Here is a 13,317-nt window from a genome sequence, read left to right as displayed (position 1 = left end):
GCCATCAGACACCTTCTGTGCTGTGAAGCCTGGCTAAAGTAGGGCGAAACCGACCCTGACAGCTTGTGCTCTGGTTCAGGGAGGACCTGACTGGCTGCTTCAGGCTGGAGTGTTCCAATTGGAGCAGGATCAAGACTGATTTGCATATAGCTGGGTCCAAACTGAGGTTACCTGATGTGTAAACTAACGATGGATTGGGATGTGGTCCGAGTAAACACCAGTGGCTGAAATTAAATTGAGCATTCCATCCATCACTGCTTTTGATACTTAAGCAAGGGCAAAACCATTTGAAAAGCCAATTGGACCCAAAGGCGAGACCTACTGCTGTGCCAATGTTTGTTCAGCTTGCTGGCTTGTTCCCTTATTGTGAATTTATAAAAAATTATGTGTTTGACCAGAATCATCACTTCTGTGCTCAGCAAATGTGATAGTCCCCAACAAATCATCATAAATCAAAACCCATCAACATAGATAAGGAGCAAATGCAGCTAATAAGATGCGTAAACAAACTGAGGTCCATTTTATTCAGATCAGTTGGACTCAACACAATTGAGTTTATCATCTCTTGTTTGTGCGTCTCTCTGACTTACAAATAAGCTTCCCCTTTGAGGTAGACACGAGGCTTCAGCGACATTAATTATAGGGGGCCCGATTCACAGAACTAACTTAAGACAAAATCCTAAACTTACTACTTTTGGTATTCACAGAAGTTAGGATTTTGTCTTAAGTTTGTCTTAAGACAAACTTAAGACAGACATAAAACAGACTTAAGTTAGGATTTTGTCTTAAGTCTGTCTTAAGTCTGTCTTAAGACAAACTTAAGACAAAATCCTAACTTCTGTGAATATCAAAAGTAGTAAGTTTAGGATGTTGTCTGAAGTCAGTTCTGTGAATCGGCCCCTGAGATATTAGAAGGATCCATTTCTTGTGGCATTAATGTAAATGTAAAAAATTGATACTTGTATAGCGCACTACTCACCCGCAAGGGTCTCAAAGCGCTTGTACGAATACCGCTGGGAACCCATCCTGGCTTTCCCTGTGAGGTGTCCACTCCTGGGCACCCCCAAGGTGGAGGCTAGGCATCCTTAGCGTTGTGGGGGCCGTTGTGGGGATTAAGCAAGCTATTGCCCAGAGTTGCAGAGTGGGACTCCATGATTGGAATAGGCACCGAGGCGAGAATTATCAGGTTCGTGGAATTTTTTAGCCCAAGTCCCGCCGAGGCGGGGAATTGAACCCTGGTCCCGGGCTAGACCTCTGCATCAGGGTCTGCTGCTCTAAGCATTGAGCCAGACTTCTCCCTAGGATCCAGTGTCAAAGGTCATATGATGTCCCTTCCTGTGATGTCATTGAGGTCCAGTAGTTTGTGATGCCACTTCCACAACCCCTGGCATTCTGGTGAAGCGACATTCAGTGCATCGGGGGACCGGACGTGGGTTGGGGTCGAAGATGAATGTGTCTGACAAGGCAGTTAAGAAAGGGATTGTGTGTTTTCCTTTCCCCATGCTCATCCACTGAGGTATCATTGTAGCTTAAATCAAACTCTCCTCCTTCTCCATTTCTTCTCTCATCACCTTTTCTTCCTTCCATTCTCCTCATCCTCATTGGTCCTACCTCTTCATGCTTCCACCTTCCACCATTCTCTACCCTCCACATGTACCCAATCCTTCTCCATTCCACCCCTCACCATCCCATCCCCCAATCTTCAACACTGCCCCTTACGCATCCCTTCGGCGTCTTACCGTCACGGTAGGGGTTCAGCTCATTGGACATGGTCCAGTTGGAGGTGGAGTCGCTGTGGAGAGTTCGAACCCTGGCCCTGTAGAGGTGGTGAAGATCTTGAAAGTATGAGGACAGGTCGCACCTCCAAGAGATATTCATCTCTTTACACGTCGCGTTCACCGGAGTCCAGTTTAGTGGATCCTCAAAACCACTGAAAAGGAAAAGAGGTGTGAGGAATCTGTGAGGGAAGCCGCTGAGACCTGTCCCGGAAGTACTCAATGCCATGGAGTTCAGGAAGCACAGGGTGACTAGATGGCGGTGATGCAGCGGAGTGTGTCATGCTCATGGTCAATATCATCGTGAATACGGCAGTCGCTGGCTGTGGCCGGTCCTCCTTATCTGGACCGAACCAGTAGGAGGTGGGATAATGCACAGCATGTGAGTCCAAATGGCCATAAGCCACAAACCTGTTTGACTCAAAAGTAAGTACCCTTTACTGTTCCAAGATAGGGAAGAGCAAAACCCAAAAAGGACAGGATAGAGCAGGGAGCGAGAGGAATACGAGGACAGTGGGGAGTATTCGGATGTTCAGGGGAGTCAAAAAGACAGTGGAGTAGTAACAAAAGAAAGATTAGTAGGAAGGGTGGGTAAACGAAGGATGGGTCATGAAAGGATGGACTAAAGGGGCGTGGGTCAATGAGGGATGGGTCAATGAGTGGAGGCTCAAGGAGGGGTGGGTCAATGAGTGGAGGCTCAAGGAGGGGTGGATCAAGGAGGGATGGGTCAATGAGTGGAGTCTCAAGGAGGGGTGGGTCAAGGAGGGATGGGTCAATGAGTGGAGGCTCAAGGAGGGATGGGTCAAGGAGTGCAGGCTCAAGGAGGGGTGGGTCAAGGAGGGATGGGCCAATGAGTGGAGGCTCAAGGAGGGGTGGGTCAATGAGTGGAGGCTCAAGGAGGGGTGGATCAAGGAGGGATGGGTCAATGAGTGGAGGCTCAAGGAGGGGTGGATCAAGGAGGGATGGGTCAATGAGTGGAGGCTCAAGGAGGGGTGGATCAATGAGTGGAGGCTCACGGAGGGGTGGGTCAATGAGTGGAGGCTCAAGGAGGGATGGGTCAATGAGTGGAGTCTCAAGGAGGGGTGGGTCAATGAGTGGAGGCTCAAGGAGGGGTGGGTCAATGAGTGGAGGCTCACGGAGGGGTGGATCAAGGAGAGATGGGTCAATGAATGGAGGCTCAAGGAGGGGTGGGTCAAGGAGGGATGGGTCAATGAGTGGAGTCTCAAGGAGGGGTGGGTCAAGGAGGGATGGGTCAATGAGTGGAGTCTCAAGGAGGGGTGGGTCAAGGAGGGATGGGTCAATGAGTGGAGGCTCAAGGAGGGGTGGGTCAATGAGTGCAGGCTCAAGGAGGGGTGGGTCAAGGAGGGATGGGCCAATGAGTGGAGGCTCAAGGAGGGGTGGGTCAATGAGTGGAGGCTCAAGGAGGGGTGGATCAAGGAGGGATGGGTCAAAGAGTGGAGTCTCAAGGAGGGGTGGGTCAAGGAGGGATGGGTCAATGAGTGGAGGCTCAAGGAGGGATGGGTCAAGGAGTGCAGTCTCAAGGAGGGGTGGGTCAAGGAGGGATGGGCCAATGAGTGGAGGCTCAAGGAGGGGTGGGTCAATGAGTGGAGGCTCAAGGAGGGATGGGTCAATGAGTGGAGGCTCAAGGAGGGGTGGGTCAATGAGTGGAGGCTCAAGGAGGGGTGGATCAAGGAGGGATGGGTCAATGAGTGGAGTCTCAAGGAGGGGTGGGTCAATGAGTGGAGGCTCAAGGAGGGGTGGGTCAATGAGTGGAGGCTCAAGGAGGGGTGGATCAAGGAGGGATGGGTCAATGAGTGGAGTCTCAAGGAGGGGTGGGTCAAGGAGGGATGGGTCAATGAGTGGAGTCTCAAGGAGGGGTGGGTCAAGGAGGGATGGGTCAATGAGTGGAGGCTCAAGGAGGGGTGGGTCAATGAGTGGAGGCTCAAGGAGGGGTGGGTCAATGAGTGGAGGCTCAAGGAGGGGTGGATCAAGGAGGGATGGGTCAATGAGTGGAGTCTCAAGGAGGGGTGGGTCAAGGAGGGATGGGTCAATGAGTGGAGTCTCAAGGAGGGGTGGGTCAAGGAGGGATGGGTCAATGAGTGGAGGCTCAAGGAGGGATGGGTCAAGGAGTGCAGGCTCAAGGAGGGGTGGGTCAAGGAGGGATGGGCCAATGAGTGGAGGCTCAAGGAGGGGTGGGTCAATGAGTGGAGGCTCAAGGAGGGGTGGATCAAGGAGGGATGGGTCAATGAGTGGAGGCTCAAGGAGGGGTGGATCAAGGAGGGATGGGTCAATGAGTGGAGGCTCAAGGAGGGGTGGATCAATGAGTGGAGGCTCACGGAGGGGTGGGTCAATGAGTGGAGGCTCAAGGAGGGATGGGTCAATGAGTGGAGTCTCAAGGAGGGGTGGGTCAATGAGTGGAGGCTCAAGGAGGGGTGGGTCAATGAGTGGAGGCTCACGGAGGGGTGGATCAAGGAGAGATGGGTCAATGAATGGAGGCTCAAGGAGGGGTGGGTCAAGGAGGGATGGGTCAATGAGTGGAGTCTCAAGGAGGGGTGGGTCAAGGAGGGATGGGTCAATGAGTGGAGTCTCAAGGAGGGGTGGGTCAAGGAGGGATGGGTCAATGAGTGGAGGCTCAAGGAGGGGTGGGTCAATGAGTGCAGGCTCAAGGAGGGGTGGGTCAAGGAGGGATGGGCCAATGAGTGGAGGCTCAAGGAGGGGTGGGTCAATGAGTGGAGGCTCAAGGAGGGGTGGATCAAGGAGGGATGGGTCAAAGAGTGGAGTCTCAAGGAGGGGTGGGTCAAGGAGGGATGGGTCAATGAGTGGAGGCTCAAGGAGGGATGGGTCAAGGAGTGCAGTCTCAAGGAGGGGTGGGTCAAGGAGGGATGGGCCAATGAGTGGAGGCTCAAGGAGGGGTGGGTCAATGAGTGGAGGCTCAAGGAGGGATGGGTCAATGAGTGGAGGCTCAAGGAGGGGTGGGTCAATGAGTGGAGGCTCAAGGAGGGGTGGATCAAGGAGGGATGGGTCAATGAGTGGAGTCTCAAGGAGGGGTGGGTCAATGAGTGGAGGCTCAAGGAGGGGTGGGTCAATGAGTGGAGGCTCAAGGAGGGGTGGATCAAGGAGGGATGGGTCAATGAGTGGAGTCTCAAGGAGGGGTGGGTCAAGGAGGGATGGGTCAATGAGTGGAGTCTCAAGGAGGGGTGGGTCAAGGAGGGATGGGTCAATGAGTGGAGGCTCAAGGAGGGGTGGGTCAATGAGTGGAGGCTCAAGGAGGGGTGGGTCAATGAGTGGAGGCTCAAGGAGGGGTGGATCAAGGAGGGATGGGTCAATGAGTGGAGTCTCAAGGAGGGGTGGGTCAAGGAGGGATGGGTCAATGAGTGGAGTCTCAAGGAGGGGTGGGTCAAGGAGGGATGGGTCAATGAGTGGAGGCTCAAGGAGGGGTGGGTCAATGAGTGGAGGCTCACGGAGGGGTGGATCAAGGAGAGATGGGTCAATGAATGGAGGCTCAAGGAGGGGTGGGTCAAGGAGGGATGGGTCAATGAGTGGAGTCTCAAGGAGGGATGGGTCAAGGAGGGATGGGTCAATGAGTGGAGGCTCAAGGAGGGGTGGATCAAGGAGGGATGGGTCAATGAGTGGAGTCTCAAGGAGGGGTGGGTCAAGGAGGGATGGGTCAATGAGTGGAGTCTCAAGGAGGGGTGGGTCAAGGAGGGATGGGTCAATGAGTGGAGTCTCAAGGAGGGATGGGTCAAGGAGGGATGGGTCAATGAGTGCAGGCTCAAGGAGGGGTGGGTCAATGAATGGAGGCTCAAGGAGGGGTGGGTCAAGGAGGGTGAGTCAAAGAGAGATGGATGAAAAAGAATTGAGTCAAGGAGGAATGGGTCGTGGTGGGCCAAGGAGGGATTGGGATGGGTGGGTCATTGAAGGGTGGGTCAAGAGAGGGTGGGTCAAGGATGGATGGGTCCAGAGGGGGTGCGTCAAGGAGAGATTGGGTTGGGTGGGGCAATGAAAGATGGGTCAAGAATGGATGGGTCAATGAGTGATGGCTCAAGGGGGGGTGGGTCAAGGAGGGATGGGGATGGGGGGCAACAAAGGATGGATCAAGGAGGGGTGGGTCAGGAGGGGTTGGGTCAAGGAGCAATGGGTCAAGGGGGTTCGGTCAAAGAGGGATGGGGATGGGTGGCTTTAGTGAAGGATGGGTTAAGGAGGGGTGTGTCAAGGAGGGATGAGGTCAATAGGTGTTGGCCAATGAGGGGATGGGTCAAGGAGCAGTGGTTCAAGGAGGGGTGGGTCAAGGAGCAGTGGTTCAAGGAGGAATGGGTCAAGAGGAAGTGGGTCAAGGAGGAATAGGGATGGGTGAGGCAATGAAGGATGGGTCAAGGAGGGGTGGGTCAAGGAGTGATCAGTCAATAGGGGGTGGGTCAAGGGGGGTTGGTCGAGGAGGGTCGGGACATGGAGAGGCTGGGGTAAGGAGGGATGTGTCAATAGGGGTTGGCCAAGAAGGGATGGGTCAAGGAGGGTTGGGTCAAGGAGGGTTGGGTCAAGGAGGGGTGGGTCAAGGAGGGGGTGGGTCAAGCAGAGATTGGGATGAGTGGAGCAATGATGGATGGGTCAAGGAGGGGATTGTGCAAGAGAGGTAGCGTCAAGGAGTGATGGGTCAAGGTTGGATGGGTCAAGGAGGGGTGGGTCAAGGAGGGATGGTTAAGAGAAGTTGGGTCAAGGGGAGATGGGTCATGAATGGGTTTTTATCAAGGAGGGGGGTCATGGAGAGATGGGTAAAGGTGAGATGGGCCAAGGTGGAATGGGTCAAGCGGGTATGGGTCAAGGAGCGATGGGTCAAGGAGAGGTGAGTCAAGGAGAAATGGGTCAAGTGGGGGTGGGTCGAGGGGAGATGGGTCAATGAGGGGTGGGCAAGGAGGGATGGGTAAAAAATGAATGCCTCAAGGAGGGTAGGGTCAGAAAGGAATGGGTCCAGAGGGTTTGGGTCAAGAATGGATTGGTCAAGGAGGGATGGGTCAAGGAGAGATTGGGATGAGTGGGGCATTGAAGGATGGGTAAAGGAGGGGGTGTCAAGGAGCAATGGGTCAAGAGGGGTGGGTCAAAAGGGGTGGGTCCAGAGTGGTTGGGTCAAGGAGTGATGGGGCAAGGTGGGGTGGGTCGAGGTGGGGTGGGTCACGGTGGGGTGGGTCAAAGATGGGTGGGAAAAAGAAGGATTGGTCAAGGAGGAATGGGTCAAGAGGAAGTGGGTCAAGAGGAGGTGGGTACAGGAGGGATGGGTGGGGCAATAAAGGCTTAGTCATGGAGGGGTGGGCCAAGGAAGGATGGGACAAGGAGGGATGTGGACGGGTGGTGCAATGTAGGATGGGTGTGTCAAGGCAGGATGGATCAAGGAGAGTTAGGTCAAAGAGGAATGGATCAAGAAGAACTGGGTCAAGGAGGAATGGGTCAAGTGGGGATGGGCAAAGGAGGGATAGGGATGGGTGGGTCATTGAGGATGGGTCAAGAGAGGGTGGGTCAAAGAGGGATGGGGATGGGTGGGGCAATGATGGATGGGTCAAGGAGAGTTGGGTCAAGGAGGGATAGATCAAGGAGAGTTGGGTAAAGAGGGGGTGGATCAAGGAGGAATAGGGATGGGTGGGGCAATGAAGGATGGGTTAAGGAGGGGTGGGTCAAGGGGCGATAGATCAAGAAGGGGTGAGTCAAAGAGTGATGAGTCAATAGGGGTTGGGTCAAGACGGAATGGGTGAAGGAGGGATTGGTCAAGGAGGGTCGGGTCAAGGATGGGTGGGTCAAGGAGGGATGAGGTCAATAGGGGTTGGTCAATGAGGGGATGGGTCAAGGGGCAGTGGTTCAAGGAGTTGTGGGTCAAGGAGGGATGGGTCAGAGGGGTGGATAAAATAAGGATTGGTCAAGGAGGATGGGTCAAGAGGAAGTGGGTCAAGAGGAGATGGGTAAAGGAGGGATGGGGATGGGTGAGGCAATGAAGGATGGGTCAAGAAGGGGTGGGTCAAGGAGGCGCGAATCAAGAAACGGTGGGTCAAGGAGGGGATTGGTCAAGAGCAGTAGGGTCAAGGAGTGATGGGTCAAGGTTGGGTGGGTCAAGGAGGGTTGGGTCAAGGAGGGTTGGGGCAAGGAGCGATGGTTCAAGAGGGGTTGGTCAAGGAGGTATGGATCAAGGAGGGATGAGTCAAGGTGGGATGGGTCAAGAAGGATTGATCAAGGAGGTTTGGGTAAATGAGAGATGGGTCAATAGGTGTTGGGTCCAGGAGGGATTGGTAAAGGAGGGGTAGGTCAATGAGGGATGGGTCAAGAGGGGTTGGGTCAAGGAGAGATTGGGATGAGTGGGGCAATGAAGGATGGGTTAAGGAGGGTGGGTCAAGGAGCAATGGGTCAAGAGGGGTGGGTCAAAAGGGGTGGGTCCAGAGAGGTTGGGTCAAGGAGTGATGGGTCAAAGATGGGTGGGTAAAAGAAGGATTGGTCAAGGAGGAATGGGTCAAAAGGAAGTGGGTCAAGAAGAGGTGGGTAAAGGAGGGATGGGAATGGGGATGGGTGGGGCAATAAAGGATTAGTCAAGGAGAGGTGGGCTAAGGAAAGATGGGTCAAGGAGTGGTGGGCTAAGGAAGGATGGGACAAGGAGGGATGTGGACGGGTCGTGCAATGTAGGATGGGTGGGTTAAGGCAGGATAGGTCAAGGAGGGGTGGTCAAGAGAGGTTGGGTCAAGGGGAGATGGGTAATGAATGGGCTTGGTCAAGGAGGGGTAGGTCATGGAGAGATGGGCAATGGTGAGATGGGCCAAGAAGGAATAGGTCAAGAGGGGGTGGGTCAAGGAGAGATGGGTCAAGAGGGGGTGGGTCAAGGAGAGATGGGTCAAGAGGGGCTGGGTCAAGGGGAGATTGGAGATGGGTCAATGAGCGGTGGGTCAATGAGCGGTGGGTCAATGAGCGGTGGGTCAAAAAGGAATGGCTCAAGGAGGGGTGGGTAAAAAAGGAATCGGTCAACAGGGTTTGGGGCAAGGATGGATGAGTCAAGGAGGGATGGGTCAAGAGGGGTGGGTTTAGGAGAAATTGGGATGAGTGGGGAAATGAAGGATGGGCCAGGGAGGGGTGGGTCAAGGAGCAAGGGGTCAAGGAGGGGTGGGCCAAAAGGGGTGGGTCCAGAGACGTTGGGTTAAGGAGTGATGGGTCAAGAGGGATTGAGTCAAGGAAGGATGGCTCTAGGTTGGGTGGGTCAAGGAGGGATGGGTCAAGGAGGGATGGGTCAAAGAGGGGTGGGTAAAAGAAGGATTGGTCAAGCAGAAATGAGTCAAGAGGAGGTGGGTAAAGGAGGGATGGGGATGGGGCAGTAAAGGATGAGTCAAGGAGGGGTGGGCCAAGGAAGGATGGGTCAAGAAGGGATGAGGAAGGGTGGTGCAATGAAGGATAAGTGGGTCAAGGAGGGATGGGTCAAGGAGGGTGAGTCAAAGAGGGATGGATCCAGAAGAATTGGGTCAAGGAGGAATGGGTCAAGAGAGGATGGGCCAAGGAGGGATTTGGATGGGTGGGTCATTGAAGGGTGGGTCAAGAGAGGGTGGGTCAAGGAGGGATGGGCATGGGTGGGGCAATGAAGGATGGGTCAAGCTGCTGTTTGGGGCATGCTGCAACTTGCGGAACTACCTAGGAGCACTTTTTTGTGAAGAAATGTGTAGTGCAGTGTTCGTGGGGTGGTGAAAGTGATGTTAAAAATACCTAGCTAGTGAGCTAATATTTTATTCTCACTCCTAGTTGATAAAAAGGGGTTAAATAGTAGGGAAAAGATATAACTGTTATGTGCATACAGTCCTTAATATTCGTTCGACATGTTTCGAGGTATCCCCTAAACCTCTTCTTCAGGACCACACGGGAACCGACCCCATGCATGCCACTCCTTGTGAAACCCAAGGAGGTATGGGTCAAGGAGGGGATTGGTCAAGAGGGGTAGGGTCAAGGAGTGATGGGTCAAGGTTGGGTGGGTCAAAGAGAGTTGGGTCAAGGAGGGGTGGGTCAAGGAGCGATGGTTCAAGACGGGTTGGTCAAGGAGCGATAGGTCAAGAGGGGCTGGGGCAAGGAGGGATGTGTCAGGGAGGGATGGGTCAAGAAGGATTGGTCAAGGAGGGGTCGGTCAACAAGGGATTGGTCAAGAGGGGTTGGGTCAAAGAGGGATGGGTCAAAGAGGGATGGGTCAAAAGGGATTCGGGCAAGGAGGGGTGGGTCATGGAGTGATGGGTAAAGGAGAGATGTGCCAAAGAGGAATGGGTCAAGAAGGGTGGGTCAAGGAGAGATTGTACAAGGAGAAATAGGTTGGGCAATGAAGAATGGGTAAAGGAGGGGCTGGTCAAGAAGGTATGGGGTTGGCAATGAACGATGGGGCAAGGAAGGGTGGATCAAGGAGGGCTGAGTCAAGAGGAAGGTGGGACAAGGAGGGATGGGGATGGGTTATGAGTCAGATGGATCAAGGGGGCAAAGGTCAAGTAAGACAGTCCAAAGGTGGATAGGTTAAGGAGTAACAGCTCAAGGGCAGACGGGTCAAGGTAGGATGGATCAAGTGTGGGTTTCTTCAAGTGTTCAAGAAAAGAGGCCCAATTACAAAAATGAGAAGAAGTGCCAGAAGTTACTACAATGAACACATATTGTACCAGGCCGTCCAGTCACCTTCCACCCACTTGACCCCTCCCAAATGTCAGCATGTGTGCCGTGAACAGGTATCCAATTAGACTGGAGACAGCACAGGGTGCAACCTCAGAGGTTTGTTTCATCTGAACTCTAACATTGTGATGTGCCCAGATCATTATGTGCATCTTTTTGACAGAATCCCTTCTTGGTGAGAGGGTAGAGAAAGGGGCAAGAACTGCTTTAAAAATTAACTCTCTTAGGAGGGCGTGGCTAGCACCTGAGGAAGATACGGCCTGAGGCAAGAGCTCCATTAATAAGAATGGAGTGACCCAAAAAGTCAAAATGACCTGGGTAACAAATGGTACAGGATTCAAGTGGTCCTAGACAATATTTAATATGATCAATAAATGTATTGATCACATTAAATATTGTCTAGGACCATTTGAGGCAAGAGCTCTGCAGAAAGACAAGAGAGTTAGCAGCCCTCGATGGCATTCTGATTCACCATCGATCAACCTTAGCAGGTCTGCATTTGTCCAACTTTGGTACATTTTTTCCAAGATTTTATGCTGAAAGATGACAGCTGGAAACAGCTGCTGAGCAAGTCAATCAAATGGCAAATCACTATATGACCAATGAAACTGAGCAGTGAAATTCCACAACAAAAGACGCAACTGACGTGAATAGTGCCACATTCCTTATCGTGGCAACAAGGAGCTTCACATGTCTCAGTTTTGGCAATAACAATTTGAGCCGTAGCCCAGCGGTGAGAGGTGCAGTGTGACTACCCCAACCCTTGCTCGGTGGGCAGAAGCCAGGCCAAATAAAAAGATCTTCACTGTAACCCGCTTGCGAGTCCATGTACTCACTGAAACAACTACTCTTGGGCTCAGACTCACTAAGCAACCTGTGACAAGCCCGATACAATAACAGAAATTGCAGAGCCTAACTAGCTTTCCTCCCAAGACGGGGGGCCCATGCATGAAAAAACGAGAAAGCCAGGTAGTGACATAATACATCCGCACTCTATGCGGCACGGATACCCTCAACGCTTGAGGGATCACCACAGTACTGCAATGTGCTTGCCATCCAACCTACTTATCTGGATCACTGTGGGCCCTGACAGGTGCTATTTATCCTGTGCTCTGACTCTCTGAGACTATAACCAAGAGATCTGGCATTCACAACGTGCACTTCAATTTACAGGCTGCTCGGAGACATAAAGAAAGGCATACTGATCCCCTCACAAGACGCTTCTATGACATACGGACTCAAATGTGGCTGAGAGAAAATAACATACACACAAAGATCCTAAAGACATGAGAAAAACAAGCAGGCCAGAGAAGGACAAAGTCAGACCCACCAAGTCTGGACCATTAAGGGCAAATGAGACTCCAGCACCAACATAGGCCCAAACCTACAAAGACCAACACAGACCTAATCCTACAATAACCCAACATGGGCCTAATCCTACAAAGACCAGCCTAGACCTAATCCTACAAAGACCAGCCTAGACCTAATCCTACAAAGACCAACACAGACCTAATCCTACAAAAACCAGCCTAGACCTAATCCTACAAAAACTAATAAAGAACTAATCCTACAAACATCAACACAGACCTATTCCTACAAAATACTTACATAAACCTACTCATACAAAGACCAACATAGATCAAAGACCAACATAGAACAGTGCCAAAATATTAGCGTTTAACACCAAAGGTGTTAACTACTGCAGGTCACAAGGCTCTCATCTAGGTCATAAGGCTCTCATCTAGGTCATAAGGCTCTCATCTAGGTCATAAGGCTCTCATCTAGGTCATAAGGCTCTCATCTAGGTCATAAGGCTCTCATCTAGGTCATAAGGCCCTCCTCCAGGTCGCAAGGCTCTCCTCCGAGTCACAAGGCTCTCCTCCAGGTCGCAAGGCTCTCCTGCAGGTCGCAAGGCTCTCCTGCAGGTCGCAAGGCTCTCCTGCAGGTCGCAAGGCTCTCCTCCAGGTCGCAAGGTGCTCCTCCAGGTCGCACGGCTCTCCTCCAGGTCGCAAGGCTCTCCTCCAGGGCGCAAGGCTCTCCTATAGGTCTCAAGGCTCTCCTCCAGGTCGCAAGCCACTCCTTCATGTCACAAGGCTCTCCTCCAGGTCACAATGCTCTCCTCCAGGTCACAAGGCTCTCCTCAAGGTCGCAAAGCTCTCCTCCAGCTCACAAGGCTCTCCTCCAGGTCGCAAGGCTCTCCTCCAGGTCACCAGGCTCTCCTCAAGGTCACACAGCTCTTCTCCAGGTCATAAGGTTCTCCTCCAGGTCACAAGGCTCTCATCTACATCATAAGGTTCTCCTCTAGGTCGCAAGGCTCTCCTCCCGGTCACACGGCTCTCCTCCAGGTCGCAAGGCTCTCATCTAGGTCATAAGGCTCTCCTCCAGGTCGTAAGGCTCTCCTCCAGGTCACAAGGCTTTCATCTGTATTATATTGTATTGTATGTCGTTTTTGTAGAGCGCGTGGTTACCAGGAGGCATCCCAGCGCTAGGATAGAATCACACTCTGGGGGGTACGTGGAGAAGAACAAAATTGTTTGGGAAAGAGATACGTTTTCAATGTTTTTCACAAGAGAAGATGGCCGGATTCCGCACGAAGTTTCAGTGGGAGAGAGTTCCAGTGTGAAGCCGCATTAACCGAGAAGCAGCGGCCTCCGGTACGTGTCTTCTTGATTCTGGGCACAGTGGCCAAAAATCCTTTATCTGAGCGCAAGGGTCTGTTGGGTTTATAGGGAGTGACTAGGCTTCTCAGAATTGGGGGTCCTTTGCCTTGCAGGATTTTGTGGGTGATACACAGGGATTTGAAAATGATTCTCTCTCGCACGGGGAGCCAGTGGAGAGCTTTGAGATCAGGTTTAGCTGATGACCTAAGGGGGGTACCCGTTAAGAG

General features: G+C 52.6%; 1 protein-coding gene across 2 annotated transcripts in view; it reads right to left on the bottom strand.

The window, feature by feature from the left end:
• Positions 1-13,317, bottom strand: part of LOC144785692 (uncharacterized) — a 128,620-nt gene that overhangs the window by 55,164 nt on the left and 60,139 nt on the right. For both annotated transcript variants that reach the window (XM_078664483.1, XM_078664484.1), the window contains exon 4: positions 1,740-1,930. In XM_078664483.1, coding sequence (XP_078520609.1) covers positions 1,740-1,930 — 191 coding nt within the window. The remainder of the gene's footprint in view (positions 1-1,739; positions 1,931-13,317) is intronic.

This window comes from Lissotriton helveticus, chromosome 10 (assembly GCF_964261635.1).
Source record: "Lissotriton helveticus chromosome 10, aLisHel1.1, whole genome shotgun sequence".
Lineage (NCBI taxonomy): Eukaryota > Metazoa > Chordata > Amphibia > Caudata > Salamandridae > Lissotriton > Lissotriton helveticus.
Note: the sequence above shows the minus strand (reverse complement) of the source record. Positions and strands in the feature narration are given on the sequence as shown.